Source organism: Dipodomys ordii, unplaced genomic scaffold (assembly GCF_000151885.1).
Source record: "Dipodomys ordii isolate 6190 unplaced genomic scaffold, Dord_2.0 Scaffold20, whole genome shotgun sequence".
Classification (NCBI taxonomy): Eukaryota; Metazoa; Chordata; class Mammalia; order Rodentia; family Heteromyidae; genus Dipodomys; species Dipodomys ordii.
In genome coordinates this window covers 7,567,574-7,592,856 of record NW_012267236.1, presented here as the reverse complement: position 1 = coordinate 7,592,856, position 25,283 = coordinate 7,567,574, and the positions used below count along the sequence as shown (strand labels likewise).

Here is a 25,283-nt window from a genome sequence, read left to right as displayed (position 1 = left end):
GCTTTTTTTCTTTTTGCTTATGTGGTGCTGAGGAATTGAACCCAGGGCCTCATGCATGCAAGGCAAGCACTCTACCACTGAGCCACTTTCCCAGCCCTTTTTTTTTTTTTTTTGTCGTCATGGGGTCTGAACTCTGGGCCTGGGTGTTGAGAAAAGAGAGAAATGAAGGGAGGCGGGAGGGAGGGAGAGAAGAAGGGAGGGGAGGAGAGGAGTAGGTAGGGGAGGGGAAGGGAGAAAGGAAGGGAAAACATTCAAGCTTAAATTTCTTTTATTTTTTGGCGGTTGTGGGGTGTGAACTCTGGGTCTGGGTGCTGTCCCTCAGCTCTTCAGCTCAAGGCTAGTGCTCTAACACTTGAGCCATAGCCCCACTTCCAGCTTTTTTTGCTTATGTGGTGCTGAGGAATCGAACCCAGGGCTTCATGCATGCAAGGCAAGTGCTCTACCACTGAGTCACCTTCCCAGCCCCTATGATGGGTATTTTAAATACATTTTGAATACAGTTTATTATTCAAGTCTTTTCTTAAGAAGACAATTTATTTAGTTTTTACGATTTAACTAATATTTCTTAAGTACCAATCTCATGCTTTATAATTATCACTAAAGGGAATGAAATGACATTCAATCAAGTAAAATGAAATGTTATTCAATCCAGGGTATTCTCTTATATTCTTTGTATTGGTTACACTTAAGTTTAAATGACAATAATTTCACTTTATTCTTTTTTAATGTAACTTATAGAAATTTCAGCTTGGTGGGCTGGGAGGGTGGCTCAGTGGTAGAGTGCTTGCCTTGCATGCATGAGGCCCAGAGTTCAGGCCCCACAACTGACAACAAAAAAAAAAGTTAAGCTTGAATGTTTGCCCTTCCTTTCTCCCCGCCCCTCCCCTGACTTCTACTCTACTCCCCTACCCCCTCTTTCCTCCTTTCCTCCTCCCTTTCTTCCTCCCTTTTCTCCCCTCCTTTCCCCTTCTTTCTTTCTATACTGGAGTTTAAACTCTGGATCTCATGCTTCCTAGGCAGGTGTTCTACCATTTGAGCCACACCTCCAGTCCTATGTATGGCCTTCATTATATTTCTCTTGGAAAGCACTGGCTTAGATCTTCGGGACACTTTATAAGTTTATAAGCAGAAGAATTTTGAACTGGAACTTGAAGGAAAAGAAAAATAGCCCTGATAAAGCTGCATATTGGAATTGGTGTTCTGGGTAGGGACTGATGGTTTTAAGGTAGTAATGAGTTTACCATTCTGTTTGGCAGTTAGGAGCAGTTCTAGGATATTATATTGATGAAAAGGTATTAGAGGTGAGTTTGAGTGTAAGAGAGAATCCTGCTGGCACTGGTGGCTCACACCTGTAATCCTAGCTACTCAAGAGGCTGAGATCTGAGGATAGTTGTTCAAAACCAATTTGGGCAAGAAAGTCTGTGAGGCTCATCTCCAATAAACCACCAGAAAACTGGAAGTGGCACTGTGGCTTAAGTGGTAGAGCGCTAGCCTGAGCTGAAAAGCTGAGGGACAGTGCCTAGGCCCAGAGTTTAAAGTTTAAGCCCCATGACTGACAGAGAGAGAGAGAGAGAGAGAACTCCAGGCAGAAGAGCTCAGATTTCTTTTTTCAGAATGTACTAGGTGAATTCTGCCATTGTAATAAGTTATGAGAAAAGAATGCCATGGAGTCTGTTGCCAGTCCTCACACCTGTAATCCTGGCTACTCAGGATGCTGAGATCTGAGGATTGAAGTTCAAAGCCAGCCCAGGCAGAAAAGTCCCCTAGAGACTGTTATCTCCAATTAACCACTCAAAAGCAGAAGTAGAGCTGTGGCTCAAAGTGGTAGAGCACTAACCTTGAGCAAAAGAGCTCAGGGATGGCATGCTGCAGATTGGCCCTGAGTTCAAGCCTTAAAATGACGAGAGAGAGAGAGAGAGAGAGAGAGAGAGAGAGAGAGAGAGAGAGAGCAAGCCATGGAAACCGGTTTTGATTTGTATATAATGTATAAAACTTGAAGGTGCCCATAGTGATGGTTTTATGGCTGTTTCATCCTCTACCCCCAACTATCTTCCTTTTCATCACATAAAACTATATCCCTTTAAAAATATGTACTCAGGGAGTGGCACTGGTGGCTCATGCCTATAATCTTAGCTACTCAGAAGGCTGAGATTTGAGGGTTGCAGTTCAAAGCCAGCTATGACAGAAAAGTCTAAGAGACTTTTTCTACCAGAAGTGGTAGAATGATAGCCTTGAGCAAAAAATGTCAGGCATAGTACTCAGGCTCTGAGTTCAGGCCCCAGGACTGGCACAAAAAGGAATTTTTTTCTCACTATTATATCTATATAATAACAATTTATATATCATATATTCCCTTTTTTTTTTATCAGTTGTGAAGCTTGAACTCAAGTTCTGGGCACTGTCCCTGAGCTTTTTGGTCAAAGCTAGCACTTTACCACTTTGAGCCACAGCATCACTTTTAGTTTTCTGGTATTAATTGAAGATAAGCATTTCACAGATTTCTCTACCCAGGCTAGCTTTGAACTGTGATCCTCAGATCTCAATCTCCTTAGCAGCTAGGATTACAGGTGTGAACCACTGGTACCTGGCTTTATTTGTTTATTTTTGAGACAGCATCTATCTATGTAGCCCAAACTGACCTTTAACTCACAATCCTACCTCTGTAGTTCAAGGATTACAGGCAGCACTACTGTGTATAGTTCGGATGTCTATACGCAACCTAAAAATGGTATCATTCAGATGTCCTCTTCACACGTCCATTTTTTCCATCCTTTCTTACATCTTGCAGGAGAAGATGCTGTAGAGGATGAGGCTGAAGAGAACCCGATTGTCTTAGAGTTTCAGCAGGAAAGGGAGGCTTTCTATATAAAAGATCCAAAGAAGGCTCTCCAAGGTTTCTTTGATCGGGAAGGTATGTAAGTTTCCAATCTTATGGTAAAATGTACCCATAGTGGAGTTGTTTATAGAGCTTTAGGTTAAGCTTCATGCTGAGAAATACTGTATTGTATCTTCTATCTTCCTTCTCAGTTTTTGCAGTGCTAAGCCACATCAAAGGCTTTATGTGAGCTAAGTATGCCTTCTCCCTCTGAGCTGCACCCTTCCCTCAGAAGTTGGTTGCTTTGATCTGAGATTTTCTTTTTCTTTTTTTTTGTCGGTTGTGGGGCTTGAACTCTGGGATTGGGTGCTGTCCCTGCGCTCTTCAGCTCAAGGCGAGTGGTCTACCACTTTGAGCTACAGCTCCAGTTCTGGTTTTCTGGTAGTTTATTGGAGATAAGAGTCTCAGAGTTTCCTTGCCTGGGCTGGCTTTGAACCGTGATCCTCAGATCTCAGCCTCCTCAGTAGCTAGGATTACAGGCATGAGGCTCCTGCGCCCTGCTCATGATCTGAGATTTTCTTTGTGTCAAAGTCTCCTACTCTTTTCTTTTTTTTTGAGGGGGGGGTGGGGGTCCGGTCGTGAGGCCTGAACTCTGGGCCTGGGTGCTGTCCCTCAGCTCTTCAGCTCAAGGCTAGTGCTCTACCACTTGAGCCACAGTGCCACTTCCAGCTTTTTTCTTTTTGTTTATGTGGTGTTGAGGAATCAAACCCAGGGCCTCAGGCATGCAAGGCAAGCGCTCTACCACTGAGCCACCTTCCCAGCCTCATCCTCTTTTTTTTTTTTTTTTTTCTCCGGTGGTGGGGCCTGAACTCTGGGCCTGGGCGCTGTCCCTCAGCTCTTCAGCTCAAGGCTAGCACTCTACCACCTGAGCCACAGCGCCACTTCTGTTTTTTTCTTTTTTGCTTATGTGGTGCTGAGGAATTGAACCCAGGGCCTCAAGCATGCAAGGCAAGCGCTCTACCACTAAGCCACCTTCCCAGCCCCCTACTCTTATTTCAGATGATAATCCCTAGGAGTAAGTGAAATACAGTGTTTATATTGGAATTTAGAATTTATTGTGGTATGGAAATGTGATGTCCTTATTTAACTTTTGCTCTTTTCTCATGTAAACAATTAATAATTTTCAGATCCTATTAAAACTGTTTTTTGTCTTCTTCCCACAGGAGAAGAATTAGAATATGAATTTGATGAACAGGGACATAGTACTTGGCTCTGTAGAGTGAGGTATGTGCTTTTCTTATTAATGTTCTTATCAGCAAAGTGACCAATTTCAGATTAACTTATGGTTGAAGACAACAGTCTACAGAGTAACTTTAGTCTTAGTTTTAGGCTGTTCCTAGACTTGGACCTTGATGGTTTAATAACACAGTGTTCGAGGTGGAAGGAAATGAAGAACAGCCTTGGTAAGATAGAATTGAGTAAATTGAGAGGTTGAAAAGCCATCTAGGAAACCATGAACTTCATCACAGCATATTAGTTGGAACTTACTGCTGTGCTATAATTTCTTCTAACTATGCAGATTACCTGTGGATGATTCAACGGGGAAGCAGCTGGTGGCTGAGGCCATTCACTCAGGAAAGAAAAAAGAAGCGATGATCCAGTGCTCACTGGAGGCTTGTCGGATCCTCGATACTCTGGGATTGCTGCGGCAGGAAGCAGGTCTGTGTATGAGAGTTAAGAAGGAAGGAAAATAATGCAGGAAGTAATAAAATGACTGGGAATGTGGCTTAATGGTAGAGTGCTTGCCTTGAGCAAAAGAAGCTCAGAGACAGTGCCCAGGCCAAGAGTTCAATCCCCAGGACTGGGGGGGGGGAAAAAAAGAAGTAGTAATATAGTATCTTTACAGGGGGGATTATATGAGCTTTATAGAATTTTTTAAAGTGAAAATCAAAATTCTCTATTTCAAAACCCAAAGTAGCTGCTGTTTATATTTTCCCAAACATTCTCTATACACACACACACATTTGTGTCTGTGTGTGTGTGTATATATATATGTGTGTGTGTGTGTATTTGTGTATGATATATATATATATATGTGTATATATATATTATATGTATATAATATATATATATTGTGTGTGTGTGTGTGTGTTGAACTCAGGGCTTGGATACAGCCTCTGCTAAGCTGCTTTTGTTCAAAGCTAGCACTCACCACTCTACTACTCTTCCACAAGTCTAGCCACAGCTCCACTTCTGGCTTTTTTGGTAGTTTATTGGAGGTGAAAGTCATGGACTTTCTTGCTCAGGCTGGCTTTAGATCCTCAGATCTCAGCCTCCTGAGTAGTTAGATTATAGGCATGAGCCACTAGTGCCTGGCTCTCTCTCTATATATATATATATGTGTGTTTAGAACCAGATTCTAAGGATCAGGAGGTGTAACTTAGTGATAAAGTACTTACGTAGCATGCCTGAAGCCCTGAGTTCAATTCCTAGTATTGAAAAAAAAAAAGATATCTATATCTATCTATATATATATTTTAAAAGATACACAAATGCAGTCATATTACTTAGGCTTTTTTGTGAGTCTTTTTTTATTTTTTGTCAATACTGATGATTGAATTTGTGTATGCTACATAAATACTCTACCACTTGAGCTATACTCTTAGGCCAACCATTCCTTCCCTTCCCTCCCCTCTTCTTCTCCTTTTAGAGAGGTCTTGCTATGAGCTCAGGCTGGCCTGAAACTCAGTATATAATCAATGCTGACCTTGAGCTTGTGGTCCTCCTGTCACATTTTCCAAGTATTAGGATTACATGAGTATACCACTGGGTCCAACTTGTAGTACTGAGATTTGACCTCAGGGTCTTGTTTTATACACCCATTAATGCTATTAGTATATATTATTATATGATATGCTTATGTTTGTATGGGCTTTTAAATTATAAATCTTAGTTTATTTCTAATCTAGTGATTCCCTCCCCCCCCCCCCCCCAGTACTGAGAGTACTCTGGGCCCTATGCTTGCTAGGCCTGGACATTACTACTAAGCTTTGCATCTAGACCTGTTTCACACTAGTTAAAGATAGAATCACTCATCTTGCCCAGGCATGTGCCTTAGCTATCATCCGCCTATTTTTAGGCTTCCCATTGTTGCTGAGATCACAGGCATATACCATATTCCTTTTACTTAATGCTGCTAACTATTAAGATTTGTCCTTTTTTTTGGGGGGGGGAGGGGGGTCCAGTCGTGGGGCCTGAACTCTGGGCCTGGGCGCTGTCCAGGTTTTTGGTTTTTGGATTTTTTTAATGCTTAATTGGAGATAAGAGTCTCATGGGCTAGGTGCTAGTGGCTCACTCCTGTAATACTACCTAATCAAGAGACTGAGAGCTGAGAATCACAGTTCAAAGCCAGTCTGGGCAGCAAAGTATGTGAGACTCATCTCCAATTAACCACAGAAAATGGGAAGTGATGCTGTGTCTCTGAGTGGTAGAGCACTAGCTTTGAACTAAATGCTCAGGGACAAAGTCAAGCCCCTGAGTTCAAGCCCTCTCACCACCATCACTACCACCATCACCACCACCAGCAACAACAACAAAAGAGTCTTCTGAACTTTTCTGCTCTGACTAGCTTTGAACCATGATCCTTAGAGCTCAGCCTTCTGATGAGGATTACAAGCATGAGCTACTGATACTCAGCCACTCGTTGATTTTTTTTTTTTCCTGCCAATCCTGGGGCTTGAACTCAGGGCCTAGGTACTGTCCCTGAGCTTTTGCTCAAGGATAGCACTCTACCACTTGAGCCACAGTGCCACTTGTGACCTTTTCTGATTATGTGATACTAAGGAATTGAATCCAGGGTTTCATGCATGCTAGGCAAGCACTGTACCACTAAGCCACATTCCAGCCCTACTCATTGATTTTTAAGAGCCTTTTGCTCACTTAACTATTCCTTTTTTTGTTGTACCACTTGAAGTGTTTACTGCGTATATTCACATTGCTGTACAGCCATCATCACTGTCCATCTCAGAACTATCCATTATTCCATACTGAAGCTGAACCAACTGCCATTCTACTTTTCTATCTACAAATTTGACTACTGTAGATGTTTCATATAAATAGAATAATGAGATACATATCCTTTTATGTCTGACTTTTCTTCACTTTGTATAATGCTTTCAAGGTTTAGCTGTCTGGGTTTTGTTTTATTTATTTGAGCCAGAATCTTGTTATATAGCCCAGGCTGGCCTTGAACTTTGGGTCTTCCTGCCTCATTCTCCTGAGTGCTGGGTTTACTTTGTTTTCATATGTGGATTGGCAGCTTGTGGAATCCTTTATTAAGCTGCTTGCTTAATTTCCTTCTTTCTTTTCACTTTTAAAAAAGTCTAATTATCAATCTGCCTTATATCTAGTATCTCGGAAAAGGAAAGCCAAGAACTGGGAAGATGAAGATTTTTATGATAGTGATGATGACACATTCCTTGATAGAACTGGCCTGGTGGAGAAGAAGCGTCTGAACCGAATGAAAAAGGCTGGGAAGATCGATGAGAAGCCAGAGACCTTCGAATCACTGGCAAGTTTATAGAAGTACTTGTGGTTGTTTATTAAAAAAAAACAATACAGTTTATTATTTAAATGTATTTTATGATAGTTAACTTGTTTTTGATGCCAATAACTGGGAGTTGAACTCTGGGCCTTGTGCTCTTGCTTGGTTTTTCATTTATGTCTGGCACTCTGTTACTTGAGCCAAGCCTAGACTCTTGGCTTTGTGTTGGTTATTTGGAGATAAGAGTCTCATAGATTTTTCAGCCTGGGCTTGTTTCAAGCCCAGATCTTCAGATCTCGCCCTTCTGAGTAGCTAGGATTACAAGTATGAGCCCTTGGTGCCCGGCTGATAGTTCCAGTTTTTAAAGGATGGAAATCTGGTCCTGACATACAATTTTTGTGAAGTGTAAATGTAATGCTAACGAACAACCAGTTTTATCCAAGTTATTGGGGAAAAAATTGTCTTTCTGCTAGAAATGTTCCTCCAGGTTGGTATTGACTCATTAATAAACATACTCTTGCCAGGCGCTGGTGGCTCACACTTGTAATCCCAGCTACTCAGGAGGCTGAGATTTGAGGATCACAGTTCAAAGCCAGCCCAGGCAGAAAAGTTGGTGAGAGACTCCTATCTCCCATAAACCACTAGAAAACTGGAAATGGTTCTGTGGCTCTAGTGGTAGAGCACTCGCCTTGAGCCGAAGAGCACAGGGACAGCACCCAAGCCCATAGTTCAAGCCTCACAGCCAACAAAAAAAATAAATAAGTAAACATACTCCTAAAAAGGAAAAGAAAAGGGTCCGAGTTAGGGCATCACAGGTGAAATTGAGTTTAGGACTTTGACAGTCAAGAGGAATCAAAAGAATTTTAGAATAGTTTGATATTAATCTGCAATGGGATAGCCTTCCTAGAATTATCCTAAGATTGCATGCATTTAACATTAATCATGTTGAGAGATTAAACCATTATACAGTATTCATTTATTTATCGTCAATGAAAAAAGTATCTTGAACACTTTCTTTTGAGTAAAACGTTGAGTTACTTATTCTGTTTAATCTCAGTTCTGTAATTTAGAAATTCAGCTGGAATAAACATAAATATTTATTAACTACATAATGATCAGATTTAGCTGGATTTCTCAATTCTCTCAAAATTTACAATAATAAGTTTTTTTTTTTTTTTTGTCGGTCGTGGGGCTCGAACTCTGGGCCTGGACGCTGTCCCTCAGCTCTTCAGCTCAAGGCAAGCGCTCTACCACTTGAACTACAGCACCACTTCCGGTTTTCTGGTGGTTTATTGGAGATAGGAGTCTCATGGTCTCTCCTGCCCAGGCTGGCTTTGAACCGCGATCCTCAGATCTCAGCCTCCTGAGTAGCTAGGATTACAGGCGTGAGCCACCAGCGCCCGGCTTTCAAAATTTACAATAATAAGTAAAAAAAGGAAGATGATAAACATAATTTGGAAGAAGAAAAACTAACATTGTCAATTTTGCTTTTATAGGTTGCAAAGTTAAATGATGCTGAAAAGGAGCTCTCTGAAATTTCTGAGAGACTCAAGGCCTCAAGCAAAGGTAAGCCTGTCATAAAATATTTCTTGAACACTTGTAATGATAATGTGCTTAGTCCTGGGGCTACATTTGCTGTTGAATTTTAGAGCTAGAAAGAACATTCTATATCATTTGGGTTAACCTCATCCCATAATAGTTGAAGGGAATGAACCCAGTCAGACAAAATCCTTCTCCAGGTTTCACAACTATAACATGATGGTTTTCTTTTTGTTTTGTTTTTTTTTACTCTCAATACCAGAGATATCCAGCTTTCTGTTAGTGACTTCTCTGTGGAAACTTTGGCTGAAATTTCAACATTTTATTTATTTATTTATTTGCCAGCTTTGGATCTTGAACTCAGGGCCTGGGCACTGTCTCTGAGCTTCTTTTGCTCAAGGATAGTGCTCTACCACTTGAGCCACAGCGCCATTTCCTGTTTATGTGGTACTGAGGAACCGAACCCAAGGCTTCATGCATGCTAGGCAGACACTCTTACCACTAAGCCATAGTCCCAACCCTGGGGGCCATCTTTTTAAACAAGTCTTGTTTTCCTTTCCTTCAACAGCTTTGTCAGAGTCACCTTCTCAAGATTCTTTAGATGCATTCATGTCAGAAATGAAATCAGGTAGTGCGTTAGATGGTGTGTCCCGGAAGAAACTTCACCTGAGAACTTTTGAACTAAGAAAAGAACAACAGAGACTTAAAGGGTTAATAAAAATTGTAAAGCCAGCAGAGATTCCAGAGCTAAAGAAGTAAGTAGTTAATTTGGAATTTAAAATAAGCATAATAACAGATGTAATACTTTGACTTATCCTTTAATCTACTTGGATAACAATTATAAAATAGAAATATAAACAACAGATGTTTTTTGTTTTGTTTTTTTGCAGTAATAGGGATCAAACCCAGGGCCTCAGACATAATAGTCCAGCACTTTATCACTGAGCCATTTCCTTCCCCAGCACAGAAATCCTTGAAAGCACAGAAGCCACTTTCATAGAAACACTGAAAACTGCTTTCATTTGTGAATGTAAATTGCCTGGAGTGTTTTTAGAGGAAGCTATGGTGCATTGCAAGACTATGACTTTTGCTTTTAACTTAATCTTTTAGTGTATAATAAACTTCTTGAAAAGCAAATGTGGGGCTGGGAATGTGGCTTAGTGGTAGAGTGCTTGCCTAGGATGATGAAGCCCTGGATTTCATTCCTCAGAAAAAACAAGAAGTGGCACTGTGGTTCAAGTGGTAGAGTGCTATCCTTGAGCAAAAGAAGCTCAGGGACTGACAAAACAAAACAAAAATACACAATAAAAAAAGAGTAACTGTACCAAGCCCAATTTTTCCAATATATAAAGACTAACAGAACCAAGAGAAAAATGGATTTATTCACTTAAAAGATGGTTAGCTGCAGGATATTTCTTGTTCTCTTTTGGTCTGCACTGCCTAGTATATACTGCACTCAGTATCTATGTGCTATTACAATGAAAGCTTCTTTCAGTGAAATTAAAAATTTACATCTTTAGTTGCAATAGCCACATTTCAAGTGCTCAACAGCCGCATGGGGCTGGTGTCTATTATATTGGATAGTGCAATGTAGAAGATTTAAAAAAGAATCTCCATTGTTGCAGAAAATTTGGTTAGGCAGCCCTCTAGATTGTCAGCAAGCATGTATTATGCCCTGCATCCTGTCTATAAAACCTATGCCATAGCTTTTACATGCAATATATAAAACTTGTACCATAGGTTTTATATGCACTGTAGCTTTAGCATTTGCAGTTTGAAGTACAATCATAAAACTAGTATAAGTTTTGCTTTCTTCATAATTTATGAACAGGATTGATTCTTATCATGGATTATGGCACCCTCAACACATGTTTTTTTCTTTTCTTGTTAAGAATTGTCACCTCCTTTGGGCAAATTTTTGCATATCCTCTAGGCCACTCCCATCTGTTTAATGTTGCTGTTAAATATCAGAATTTAGTACGCTGAAAAATATCTGTGTTGGTGCCAAAGCCTTCCTGAGGCCTGAGGATTGGTGTGAAGGTTCATGATTTGGAGGAGGATATTTTGGTAGCCTTAACAAAGTAGTGGTTTCTGCCAGGTGCCAGTGGCTCACGCCTGTAATCCTAGCTACTCAGGAGGTTGAAATCTGAGATCAAAGCCTGGGCAAGAAAATCCATGAGACTCGTATCTGCAATAAACCACTAGAAAACCGGAAGTGGTGCTATGGCTCAAGCAGTAGAGAACTCACCTTGAGCTGAAGAGCTGAGGGACAGCATCCAAGCCCAGAGTTCAAGCTCCACGACTGTCAAAACAACAACACCAACAAAGTAGTGGTTTCTGACAGGAGAAAAGGCAGGGAGGTGGGGCCCTAGAACACCATCAAGGATAAACGGGTAAAAGGTGGCTTCAGGGCGGATCAGGAAAGTCAGTTTTCTCCCTCCTTCCCTCCCTTTCCCTTCTTTCCTTCTTTCCTTTCTTCCTTTTTTTAAAATGACAGTTCTGGGGCTTCAATTCAGGACCTGGGTTCTGTCCCTGAGCTTTTTCACTCAAGGCTAGTGCTGTACTACTTGAACCATAGTTCTGCTTACAGCCTTTTGTGTGGTTGAGATAAAGGTCTCATAGACTTTTCCTGTGTGGGCTGGCTTCAAACTACAAATCTCAGACCCCAGCCTCCTGAGGAACCAGAATTACAGTCATGAGCCACTCAGCACCTGGCTTGGTGGTAAGTATCTGATACAGGTCACTGTGAGTTGGAATGGTCAGTCTGTCCATGTGGAGGAAGCATAGGGTTCCCCCCATCCCCCAGACCATTCTGAATCTTTTGTTTGTTTGTTTGTGGGTCATAGGGCTTGAACTTGGGGCCTGGGTGCTGTCTGTGAGCTTTTCAGCTCAAGGCTAATAATGCTCTAACACTTGAGCCACAGCGCCACTTCTAGCTTTTTCTGTGTATGTGGTACTGAGGAATCAAACCTGGGGCTTCATGCATGCTAGGAAAGCACTCTACTACTAAGCCACATTCCCAGCCTGAATCTTCTAAGCTTTCCTCTGTCTCGGCATGGCCCTGTTTCATTGTCACCACTACCTACTTCTAGTTGTCACTTTAGCCTAATCTAAGAAGTTGCATCTTGTCAACTGAACTGCAAATCCTGGGGTTTAAACTCAGGGCCTGTGCTGTACCTGAGCTTTCTTGTTCAAGGCCAGCATTCTATCATTTGAGCCATAGCTCCATTTCTGTTTTTTTTTTAATTTAATTTAATTTTATTTGTGAACATACTGTACAGAGGAATTACAATTACATGGGCAGGATAATACGTACATTTCTTACCAAGCATTGCAGCCTCCTCCTTTGTTTACCCTTCACATTCCTTCCCAGCCTCCCCCCTCCCTCCTCTGTTTTTTTTTTTTTTTTGTAGTTAATTAGAAATAAGAATCTTATGAAGTTTTCCTGCCCTGGCTGGCTTTGAACCAGAATCTTCAGATCTTAGCATCCTGAGTAGCTAAGATTACTGGGGTGAAGCATTGGTGCCTAATTTGTGGTATTTTTTTTTTTTGGTTTTGTCAAAAGTTACTTTTGGTATTTTTAGGGAAAACTTAGACTCACTGGAAGAGATGAGTATAATTGTTCTTTCATTCTAGGACTGAACCACATAATTCAGGTTTGGAAAACAAAGCTAAGAAGCTTACATTGCCTCTCTTTGGTGCTATGAAAGGAGGAAGCAAATTCAAATTAAAAACTGGAACAGTAGGGGTAAGTTGTGAATCAAAATGCTGAATTGTCCCTGAGCTAGTCATTCTTACTCCCTCTTTCCCCTTCCTTCCTTTTTTTTTTCCTCAGTGATGGGGTAATATTTTAAAAAAAAGTACAAATGACTCATTCCATAGTGATATGAAAAGTTCTTGTGAGCTTGGTATGGTCATATCATATCTTCCCCAGAATTGGGCTATTAGATTTTTTTTTCAGTTTAGAGTTATCAAGAATTGACAGAGTGATTCATGAAAATTTACAGGTAATTGATTTGTAAATTAGAAAATCATTTTATTAATTTTTAATGAATGTTGAATTTAGGAATGGAGTACTATAGCTTATGCATTTGCCTCTGCCATATATATTTTTTTCCATACTTGGTTTAGCCTGTCCAATATCTTTCCTGTGTGGGAAATATTATGCCTTACAAATGAGAAGCTAGTTAGGAAAATACCAAATTGTACAGTCATGTATTTAAGATGACAATGAGATGTGGGTCTTTGGTCTCCTGAGTTTCATGATTTTTCTACTTTTCTATAATGCCTCACTGATACGTGTTTTTGTTTTTTGTACAGATTTTTGTCACTCCAAAGAACTGAACCCTGTATATGTTTGCCTGAGTTACTTTAACAAAGTACCACAGATTGGGTGGCTTAAAACGTAGAAATTCACTGGCAGCAGCGGCTCACGCCTGTAATCCTAGCTACTCAGGAGGCTGAGAACTGATGATCATGGTTCAAAGCCAGCCTGGGCAAGAAAGTGAGACTCTTATCTCCAATGAACTACCAGAAAACCAGAAATGGTGCTGAGGCTTAAGTGGTAGAGCTGTAGCCTTGAGCTGAAGAGCTTAGGGATAGCGCCCAGGCCCAGAGTTCAAGCCCCATGACCGACAGAAACAAAACAAAACATAGAAATTCGTTTTCTGACAAGATGGTAGAAGTTCAAGATCATAATCCTGGCAGAATTGCTTTCCTTGTTGGCGTGCAGATGGTTGTGTATTGCTGGTCTTTCATGTAATTATCCAACTGTGCATTTGTGTCCTTGTGTGTTCTCTAAAGACACCAATTTAGAACCCTACCCTAAATGACTCATGATAAATTAATCACCTTAAAGAAAGGATCTCCAAATACAGTTACATTTGAAGAACTAGGCATTTGGACCATAAACAAATTTGTGAAGAAAAGAAATGAACCTGTAAACTGCCCTCTGGTGGTAGAGGTTTCAAGTCTTAGTGATACATTCTGTTTTCTTGTGCTAGGGATCAAATGCAGGTACTTTCTCATGGTATGCAAGCGCTTTACCACTAAAGTTTATTGCTAGCCCTTAACTAGCCTATATAACCTGAGTAAATTATGTGGCTTACCTAATATGGAGGTTTTGGGGGGTGACAGTAGGGGCTTAAAATAGAAGAAAATTACTTTGAGTATTGTATTTTAAAAAATAATTTATAGTCAGGTACCAGTGTCTCATGCCTGTAATTCAAGCTAATTAGGAGATAAGAGTGAAGAGTGGTTCCAAGCTAGCCAGGACAGGAAAGTCTGAGATTTTTTTTTTTTTTTTGCCAGTCATGGGGCTTGAACCTGGAGCCTGGGCACTGTTCCTGAGATCTTTTGCTCAAGTGTAGCACTCTACCACTTTGAGCCACAGCATCACTTCGAGTTTTCTGGTGGTTAATTGGAGATAAGAGTCTCATGGACTTTTCTGCCCAGGTGGGCTTTGAACTGCAATCCTTAGATCTCAACCTCCTGAGCAGCTCGTATTACAAGCATGAGCTACCAGCATCCAGCTTCTGTGAGATTCTTATTTCCAGTAAACTACCAGAAAAGATGGAAATGGGGCTAGGACTCATCTGGTAGTATGCTAGCCCTGAGCAATAGAAGCTCAGGGATAGGGCTAGGCCCCAAATTCAAGCCTTAGGACCAGCACCAAAAAAAAAAAAAGATCCAAGTATACTTTGATATCTTCCTATTCTGAAAATGGAACCTTTTTTTCCTAAGTGCTTTTGGATTTTATTGTTTTTTCGAGGCATTGTCTTGCTGGGTAGTTCAGGATGACCTCAAACTCATGATCCTCCTGCCTGTTATCTTGTTTTAAAGGAATGAACCCTACAATTAGCACCTTTAAGAACATTTTGCATGTGTGCATGTGTGTGTGTGTGTGTGTGTCCGTGCACTATACTTGAGCTTGAAGCTTGAACTCAGGGCTTAGGTGCTATACCTGAGTTATTTTTATTCAAGGCTCTACCACTTGAGCCACAGCTCTACTTCCAGTTTTTTTGGTAGTCAATTAGAAATAAAGAGTTGTACAGATTTTTTTTATCTAGGCTGGTTTCAAACCCCAGTCCTCAGATCTCAGTCCCCAGAATGGCTAAGATTACAGGCATGAGTCACCTTTCATCTGGCTTCTAAGCACTTTTATTGAAAGGCTTTGGTTAGAATATGTGACCTGGGTATGGTGGCAGAGAGCTGAGGCAGGAAGATTGCTTGAGGCCAAGTTCAAGACTGGCCTGAGCAACATAGTGAGACATTGTTCCAAAAAATAATAATAAATAGGCCAGCCATATGTGTGTGTGTATATATGTGTATGAGTGTGTGTGTGGCTATATACATATATATGTATACACATATATACATACATACATATATATATATATACACACATATATGGCTTTATTCTTTGAGAAATGTCTTCCCTTTTTCAGGAGCTGTTTTATTACTTTATACATGTTGTTTCCTTGAAAACATGCTATCAAAAATGAGAATTCTGGGCTGGGAATGTGGCTTAGTGGTAGAATGCTTGCCTACCATGCATGAAGCCCTGGGTTCAATTCCTCAGTACCACATAAACAGAAAAAACCAGAAGTGGCGCTATGGCTCAAGTGGTAGAGCGCCAGCCTTGAGCACAGAGAGGCTCAGGGACAGTGCCTAGGCCCTGAGTTCAAGTACTGAGATTGGCACACACACAAAAAAACAAAAAAAAACGCAGCTGGGCGCTGGTGGCTCACGCCTGTAATCCTAGCTACTGAGGAGGCTGAGATCTGAGGATTGAAGTTCAAAGCCAGCCCAGGCAGGAAAAGTCTGTGAGACTCTTATTTCCAATTAACCACCAGAAAATGGGAAGGGGCGCTGTGGCTCAAGTGATAGAGCACTCACTTTGAGCTGAAGAACTGAGGGATAGTGCCCAGGCCTAAAGTTCAAGCCTCACAACTCACACACAAGAAAAGAGAGAATGCAATATAAATGATTTCTTTCTTGGGAATATACATGTTACTTCTTAGGGGATTTTGTAATTAAGGTCCATTAGTATCAAGAGATTCAACAGGACACAATTCCTACTGTTACTTACATGGAATAAATTAGTTCCCTACAAGCTAGGGGTCAGACTCTGGGCCTTGTACATGCTAGGCAAGTGTTCTACAACTTAGTTGCAGCTCCAGCCTAACAGTCGCAATACCTTGGACATTTGTTAAGGGTCCATAGGTGGACAAAATTCCATGTGATAGTTCAACTTGCAACAACTTTTGCAGGGGTTATTAACCTAGAGAGGTTAAATTCTACACATTTTAACCCCCTGGAAAAGATTAGACATTTTATCATTGTGTGGACACTCTAGATGTAGTTTTGTTTCTTTTATAGAAGCTGCCCCCCAGGCGTCCAGACCTCCCTCCTGCTCTTATGAAAACCAAGGATGAGCCTGAAGTAGAAGAGGAAGAGGAAGAAGAGGAGGAAGAGAAAGAAAAGGAGGAGCATGAAAAGAAAATGGAGGATGGAAGCAGTAGGCTGCCTGAGGAGACAGAACCAGAAACAGCAGTGCAGGGAATGAGTGCTCCCACAGATCGCCCATGTTCTGAGGAAACAAAAAGCCATGGTAATGTCTGTCTTCCCCTCACTCTACTGTTCATTGGGACATTTGCATTAACTATGAATTATCTGTTATAAAAGCAAAAGCAGCCTGTTGCCACTAACTTATGCCTGTAATCCTTGCTGCTCTGGAGGCTGAGATCTGAGGATCATGGTTTGAAGCCAACCCAGGCAGAAAAGGTCTCTGTGAGACTCTTTTTTTTTTTTTTTTTTTCTGTGAGACTCTTATCTCCAGTTAACCACTCAAAACCCAGAAGTGAGAACTGTGGCTCAAAGTGGTAGAGCAAAAAGAGCTTAGGGGCAGTGTCCAGGCCCTGAGTTCAAGCCCCATGACCACCACCACCAACAACAAAAAAAGGCAAAAGCCATTTTTGCCTGTGTATTTTAACCCTGTATATATGGTATGCTGTATAGTAAAGAGACATATTTTCTTGATCTTCTTTGCCATTATTTATGCCATTGCAAATTAAGGGCAGGTGTTTCCAGTGTATTTTAGAATTACACAAGATTGATATCTGTGGAATCTGAAGCCATAGCTGCTGAGTTATAATCCTGCTGCTGTCACTGTGTGAATAAATTGGAAGACAATGGAGTAATGTGGATGGTGGGGCTTGATTGATGGTCTCAGGATGAGCCTCCCCTTACTTTACTCCCTATCCTTAAAGCAGAGATGGTTTTCTTGAACTGATGTTCTTAAGAAAGATCATTCCTTGTTTTGTCTATAGTACCTAACAGAGAGCCTAGCATATAGCTACCTCAGAAAAGATTTAATTAAAAATGCTGAGAGGATTGACTGATTTTATTTTATTTATTTTATTTTTCTGATTGAGAAAGGAATACATATATATTCATTTTAGAAATTTTAGACCATGCATAAAAGTCCAAAGAATAAAAGAGAAAACTCTCAGATTCTCATCCCTAGAAATTATCTTTTTGTTGTTAGTGGTAGTGGTGGTGTCATGGGCTTAAACTTAGGGTCTGCGTGCTGTCTTTGAGCTCTTTTTGCTCAAGTCTAGCACTCTACCACTTTGAGCCACAGCACCACTTCCAGTTTTTGGTGGTTAATTGGAAATAAGAATCTCACAGACTTTCCTGCCTAGATTGGCTTTGAACTGTGATCCTCAGTTCTCAGCCTTCTAAGTAGCTAGGATTACAACTGTAAGCTATCAGCATTCAGCTTTACCTTTTAATACCCTCTTCTCCTTTGTCAACATCAGAATTTATTTTTCTGCAGCTTGCTGAACTGCTTAGCAAATTTAAGATTTTACAAAAAATAGGAAATATTAGGGAAAAATTAAAACTGTATTCAATGTGTATAGGAATGAATCCATATCTGATTCCAAACAAATCAAGCTTGCCTAGTATTTATTTGTTTGTTTGTTTGTTATCCATCCTGGAGCTTGAACTCGGCTTGGGTGCTATCTCTGAGGTTTTGTGCTCAAGGCTAGTTCTCTAGCCTTGAGCCACAGCTCTACTTCTGGCTTTTTTTTTTGTAGTTTTTTTTAGTTTAGTCTTATGGACTTTCCTGCCCAAGCTGCTTTGAACTGCAGTTCTCACATCTCAGCCTCCTGAGTAGCTAGGATTACAGGTATGAGTCACTGGTGCCTTGCAGGCTTGTCTATTTAAAAATGAGCCTGGGATATAACTTTCTCTTGAATCACCTTCAGGTCTCACAGGAACAGAGATGTTAACTTTTCCCACATCTATGAGAGGTCCACCTTTTATATTTGCCATTTTGTTTTTTTGTTTACTTACTGGCAAAATGCCTTTCACAAAGGTATTCATACTTTTTTTTCTGATCTGGTTTTTGGTTATAATAGCACAAGGGGGCAATAAGTATTGTATTTGTTTATATGTTTAGGGAACAAAATATATGTGTGCAAAACTAACAAAGGTTTTAAAACTTGGTTTATAAGATTGAATAATCAGTCTATAGCTGAAGTTGGGACCTGCCTAACAAGCACAGGCTCTGAGTTCAAGTCCTAGTACTACCAAAAAATAATCTTAAGTTGATAAGGAATTCTGAACTTGTCCCCCTCCTTCCTTTTCTTTTTAACAGCATGAGAATTATATTACACAGGCTGTTTTTTAGCCTGTTGTTTGTCTTACATTAAAAAAGAAAATTTTTAACTAAGGAATATAGTGAGCCATTGCATGCATGTGCCATTTTTTAGCTTTCATTTACTAACCATGTAAGTTAAATAATTTTTGGTATTGTGAAACTAATCATGTAAGTTAGATAATTTTTGGTATTGTGAAAACACATTGCTATTATGAAAGCATATTGTGAAAACACATTGTGTAAATAATAAATCTCAGTGCTTAGCTCTGAGTATTTAAAAGTATATTCCTGAAAAAAGAATTTTTACACCAAGAAGTATGTATACTTTTAAGGCTTTCAGTAAGTTCAGAAAATTTTTAAGTGGTTCTCTAAGAGACTTTTATTGGAAACCTACTAAGATTAGTTGAAGATTAGCTGAAACTGGTGATTATATATGTACATAGCTTCTCTTCTGTTTTTGTATTCATGGATTCTATCATGAAATAAGTAACAACATGCTTTGGTGCTGCTTTTTATAGAGCACAGCTCTCAATTCAGCCAAGTGGAACAGAATGAAAACGAACAAGAGACTAGTGAAATAACTTCATCACATGAGGAACCCTCTGGTAAGCTGTGGAGCAGACTGTGTTGCTGCTCTTCATGTGGGTGCCACTTGGTTTCATATGGAGTCGTTGGCTTCTGTCCCATAAGGTAGTACAACAAAGGGCCACGCGGACACCAGGTAGAAGCAGTCAATAGATCCTTGAACAAATTTGCGAAGTGTAAGAAGTTTGTGTTTGGTGCCACTGTTTGCCTTTCTTGTACTTTTCTACCTTCTAGAGTTCCCTCTCTCTGCTCTACAAAGCACTTAATGTCTTAATGTGCCTCTGGTCATACAAAACCTTCCTTAATTCTCTATCTCCCAGAAAGCATTGTGTCCTACCATGGAAGTTATCCTAAACCTATTAAAATAAATTGATTGAAAGCTGGATGCTGGTGGCTCATGACTAATCTTAGCTACTCAGGAGGCTGAGATCTAAGGATCACCATTCAAAGCCAGCCTGGGCACAGAAGTCCACTTTAAGGGGAACTTTTTCCTTTCATATTACTTTTTCTGAAAATAGCTATTTTCATTCCTTTTTTTCTTCTTCTTAAATTAGCATCAGAAAAAGAATATGAGAAAAGCAGAGATGAATTGAAGAAAAAGAAAGTGCCAGGTTCATACAAAGTAAGTACTTCACTTCTCAGAAACTAAAAATGAATCCACTTATTATAAACCATATCCTGAAGAATGAGTCTTTGGAGACTTAGAGTTCTCAGCAACTTTAGCCTAATCTCCTAGAAATCTGCACTCTGATTTTTATTTTTAAAATTTCTATTATTCCATTCACCCTATTCCTTATAGTTGCTCGTGTGTGTGTGTGTGTGTCTGTGTGTGTGTGTGTGTCTGTGTGTGTGTGTGTGTGTGTGTGTGTGTGTGTCTTGAACTGAGGGCCCAAGCACTATCCCTGACTAGCACTCTACTTGAGTCACAGCTCCATTTCTGGCTTTTCTGGTTGTTCAATACTGATAATAGTCTCACAAACTTTCCTGCCTGGAATGTCTTCAAACCATGATTCTCAGAACTCAGCCTCCTGAGTAGCTAGAATTACAGGTATAAGCCACCAGTGCCTGGCTACAAAAACCTCTTAATATGCAATTTTTTCTTCATATCTAGTATATTATAAAAATAAATTTTGACATTTTATTCTTATTTTCCTTCTCTTGTTACACAAAAGGTATAATTAATGCACTCCATCATACATCCTATTTTTTTACCCTGGCATGGAAACCATTTTATATCAATCTATAAGGTGCTTTTTATTGCACAGATATACCCTGTTTAACCACGTATGTATAGATACACTTGGATTGCTTCTAGTCATTCATTAGATCAGTGCTGTAATGAAAACTTATGTGTACATGATTTTGTGTGGATATGGCAAGTTCCCAGAAGTGGGAGTGCTCAGGTGTGTCAGGAGGCCCCCAAGACCATCACGAGGTAATTCAGAGGAGAACTCATGGTACTCGGGATTGAACTATGGCTGTGATTCACTACAGCAAAAGGATACCAGGCACAACCAGAAGAGGCCCCTGGGGCAAAATTTAGTGAAAACTAGTTGCAAATTTGAAAGATCCTTTTGCATTTGAGACACACAGGATATGCTTAAGTTCCATGACAAGTATGAAGTGTTGCTGCCTGGAGAAGCTCATTAAGAGTCTCAGTGCCAAAGAATTTTACTGAGGGTCGATCAGATAAGCATTCCATACATGTACCCAAATTCCATATTCCAAAAACCAACTATTCAAAATAAACCGCCTTTTTGGTACAGTAGAGACACACTGAGCCACCATTATCAGGATAGCAGTAACCATACATATAATATATGTATATGGTTATATGTAACTATATCTATGTAATAGACATATGATTATATGACAGATATATATAGATATATGGTTATATAATTATATATTATATTTATTACATATATGTAGAGAGAGAGAGAAATAATCCATCTCTTCTTTGCAGTTTCCACCTGTACTTTCTTCCAAATATCCTGAAGATGATCCAGACTACTGTGTGTGGATGCCACCAGAAGGTATGTATTTATTATTTTGACTTTTCTTTTCCTCTAAGATTTCTTTATATTTTGGAATAAGTAATAAATATTAATGTTCAAATTAAGAAAGTTACAAGAGAAGCTGGGCACAGTGCTATAATTCCAGCACTTGGAAGGCTGAGGCAGCATCTTACTTTGGATTGAGAGTTTAAGGATAGGCTTGACTATATAGGAGACCCTGTTTCAAAAAACAAAACAAAGCCAGGCACTGGTGGCTCCTGCCTGTAATCCTATTTGCTCAGGAAGCTGAGCTCTGAGAATGGCGGTTTGAAGCCAGCCCAGGCAGAAAAGTCCCTATGAGACTCTTATGTCCAACTAACTACTTGAGAACCAGAAGTGGCACTGTGGTTGAAAGTGGTAGAGTGCTAGCCTTGAGCAGAAGAGCTCAGGGACAGTGCTCAGGCCCTAAGTTCAAGCCCCATGACCAACAAAAACAAACAAAAAACCAGCAATAAAAATGTTACAAGATGTAGCAAATAAAGTCTTTATGTATGCAGATAGAATGGCTTATGAGATTACCTTGAAGTAATCCAGTGGTAGAGGATAAGAGAGGCTAGGGGGCAGGAAATAGTTGCCACAGCGTTGGTGACATATGGCTGGTTATTAAAGCTGGATGAGGGTCCAATATATTTTTCCATTTTTCCATGAATTTTATATTTTCTTTAACAGAAGGAAAAACTCTTCAGCTATTCCTCTGCTAATCTTTTCTCTACAGATAGCCAAATGTTGTTTTCTTTCTTTTTTTTGTTTTGTTTTGTTTTGTTTTGTAATGGGGCTTAAACTCAAGGGACTGGGCACTATCCTTGAGTCCTCTTATTGCTCAAGGGTAGCACTGGATCACTTCAAGCCACTGAGCCATGTCTAGTTTTCTAGTGGTTAATTGGAGATAAGAGTCTTACAGACTTTCCTTCCTGGCCTGACTTTGAACCGTAATCCTCAGATCTCAGCCTCCTAGTAGCTAGGATTACAGGTGTGAGCCACTAGTGCCCAATTTTTTTTGTTTTTTTGCCAGTCCTGGGGCATGAACTTGAGGCCTGGACACTGTCCTTGAGCTTCTTTTGCTCAAGGCTAGTACTCTACCACTTGAGCCACAGTGCCTCTTCTGGCTTTTTCTGTTTATGTGGTACTGGGGAATGAAACCCAGGGTTTCGTGCATGTTAGGCAAGCACTCTTACCACTAAGCCACATTCCCAGCCCCTGGCTTTTCTTATTTTTATATATTATGTAAAGTGCCTATATAGGCAATAAAATACCTTTTTCCACTTTCTTTAAATAGATAGGAACATTTCTACTCCTTGAGATCTTTTCAAGACTATGTATAAATTCCTTCTTTTGTTTGTTTATTTTTAAATGACTGCGTAGTTTTGTTACTGTTCTTGTGTTTCTGGGGTTTGAACTCATGGTCACTACCACTTGAACTTAAACTCTACCATTTGAGCTATGCCTCAGTCCTTTGGTGGTCTTGTTTTTGTTTTTTACCAGTTCTGGGCCTTCAGTTTAGAACCTTGAGCTCTCTCTTTCAGCTTCTTCATCATGGCTGGTTTCTGACACTTAAACCATGTCTTTAGTCCTGTTTTTTGAAACAGGGTCTTGCTATGTAGTTTAAAAATCATAATACTCCTGCCTCAGGTCCGAAGTGCTGGTATTATAAAGGATATACCATCATACCCAACAAAGTGCTGGGGTAATAAGAGGTATACCATCATGCTCAACACAGTGGCAGTATAGGGTATATACTTTTACCTACCTAAATAGATTTTAGACAGCTGTGTTTTCTTTTCTTTCCTTTTCTTTTTGCCAGTCCTGGGGCTTGAACTCAGGGCCTGGGAACTGTCCCTGAGCTTTTTTTGCTCAAGGCTAGCACTCTACCTCAGCACCACTTCTGGTTTTTTCTGTGAATGTGGTATTGGGGAATTGAACTCAAGAGTTTCATGCATGCTAGGCAAGTACTCTACACTAAGCCACATTCCCAGCCTGTGTTTTCTTTTCTTTCTTTGCTTTTTTGTCAGTTGTGGACTTGAATTCAGAACCTACGTACTATCCCTGAGCTGTTTTTTGCTCAAGGCTACCACTTTGAGCCACAGCTCCTTTTCTAGTTATTTAGTAGTTAATTGGAGATAAGAATCTCCAGACTTTACTTTTACTATCTGGTCTGGCTTTGAATTGTGATCCTCAGATTTCAGTTCCCTGAGTAGCTAGGATTACAGGGTTGAGCCTCCAATGCCTGGTTGGTTCCCAGTCTTTTGCCATTGCAAGCAATACTGTAATAAACAACCTCTTAACTTTAATTTTGTACTATATATACAGAAAGTATGCATTTATATGTATATATATTATATGCTGTAATATATAATATATATCTATACTATATACTATAAATGTGTGTACTATGTGTAGTAATATATATATATAGTTATTTGTATGTATGTATGAAGCATTGAGGTGCATCTGTAGAAAAGAACTAATAGAAGTTAATATACTGGATCAAATCTATGACCATTTTAAGATAGTCTAAATTGCTTTCTATAAAGATTGCACAGGTTTTGTGTTCATACATACCCTGTTGTTTTGTTTTTTTTGCTGGTAGGGGCTTGAACTCATGGCCTTGTGCTTGCTTGGCTTTGGTTGCTCAGATAGCATGGTTTGAACCCCACCTCCAGCCCCACTTTATGCCCACAGACTTTTTTACCTATGCTGGCTTTGAACCTAGATCCTCTGATCTTAGCCTCCTCAGTAGCTAAGTATGAGCTGGGCATACAGACACGTTTAATGTCCGTGCACAAGATACTTGTTATCTCCATGTTCTTCACATGTTGCTTTATTCCTACCCCAAAATGGATTTCCTTGTTCTGTTTTCATAGATGCAAACCATCTACTTCCACCATCTTCATCCTCTGCCATCCGCCTTGCTAGCCCCCTCCCTCTAGAACTTACCACCCCACAGAGCCTGTTTCTCTTTCCCAGCCCCTCTATAATCTGCTCATAAATGTTAGTGTTGACGTGACATGAACTAGATTCTGAAAGTATACACGAAAAGTAAAAATTCTGTCACAGGAAGAAACTTCCTTACTTGTTTTACTTTGGCTTATTGATGTATAGATATCTATTCCCTCTAGACTTTGAGAGAGTAACCATCTTTCCTTTTAAATACTGTGATCTAGGTCAAAGTGGAGATGGCAGAACCCATCTTAATGATAAGTATGGCTATTGATTGCTCCAGAACTTGAAGGAAGAACTACGGACCATGTGATGCAGGCTGTTTGGGATGATATGTCCAGTTGAATGGCAAACGGAGTCCAGATGATCATTTGTAAATTCTGGCGACTGGACTTTTCATCTGTGTTTGGCTTCCTAAGTTTATCTGCTTATCTGATTTTCCCAACTTGATATTTATGTTTAAAAGCTTTTGTGAATATATATATGTAAAAAGAGAACCAGATGCTTTGAAAATTAGTAAAGTGTGCTATGTGATATGCGATAAAATCAGAAAATGAAAATATCTCTAATGTTGATTTAAGGTCATAGCCTCTTAGGTTAAGATTAGAAACTGGGTTGGGGATGTAGCTCAGTGGCAGAGTGCTTGGCTACCCCTTAAAAAAACAATAGCAAGTTGGGAGACTGCTTTTCTGAAGCACTGGGGCACTTCTGGTGGTTAGGCTGTGGGAGTCACTATTGCCACCGCAAATAACTGTTGAATTGGGTTGACATGCCATGGGTGTGACTCTGTGTCCCTGTCATTCTTGGAACTGAAAACAGACTCACAGTGGAGTCTTCCTGCTGCCTTCACTTGCAGTTTCCTGCTCGCTTTGAGAACAGACCCTGACTTACTAGGGAAGACATTATTAACTACAGCACCACCTCTTATGCTTGGGCTTAATCTATTGAATGTTCTGGATCCTCACTAGTCAGTTGGTCATTCCTCTTCTTGTAAAAGGTGCAGATAAGATCATGGAATAAAAAGCTGAGTATGTTCTGACAGGAGAGAGGAATTAAAGTTCATTCATCTCTGAAAGAAGGAAGAAATGCAACAGTGTTGTATTCTCTGACCTCCCTTGCCCATTACTAATGTTTCACTTC

At 40.0% G+C, this 25,283-nt stretch overlaps 1 protein-coding gene across 1 annotated transcript in view; it reads left to right on the top strand.

Annotated features, from left to right (window-relative positions):
• Window positions 1-24,637, top strand: part of Slc4a1ap (solute carrier family 4 (anion exchanger), member 1, adaptor protein) — a 26,537-nt gene extending 1,900 nt beyond the window's left edge. The window contains exons 3-14 of the mRNA XM_013013569.1: window positions 2,789-2,911; window positions 4,039-4,099; window positions 4,395-4,534; window positions 7,225-7,385; window positions 8,855-8,924; window positions 9,466-9,652; window positions 12,534-12,645; window positions 16,278-16,509; window positions 19,083-19,169; window positions 19,704-19,771; window positions 21,116-21,185; window positions 24,368-24,637. Coding sequence (XP_012869023.1) covers window positions 2,789-2,911; window positions 4,039-4,099; window positions 4,395-4,534; window positions 7,225-7,385; window positions 8,855-8,924; window positions 9,466-9,652; window positions 12,534-12,645; window positions 16,278-16,509; window positions 19,083-19,169; window positions 19,704-19,771; window positions 21,116-21,185; window positions 24,368-24,417 — 1,361 coding nt within the window. The 3' untranslated portion in view covers window positions 24,418-24,637. The remainder of the gene's footprint in view (window positions 1-2,788; window positions 2,912-4,038; window positions 4,100-4,394; window positions 4,535-7,224; window positions 7,386-8,854; window positions 8,925-9,465; window positions 9,653-12,533; window positions 12,646-16,277; window positions 16,510-19,082; window positions 19,170-19,703; window positions 19,772-21,115; window positions 21,186-24,367) is intronic.
• Window positions 24,638-25,283: the final 646 nt, after the last annotated feature.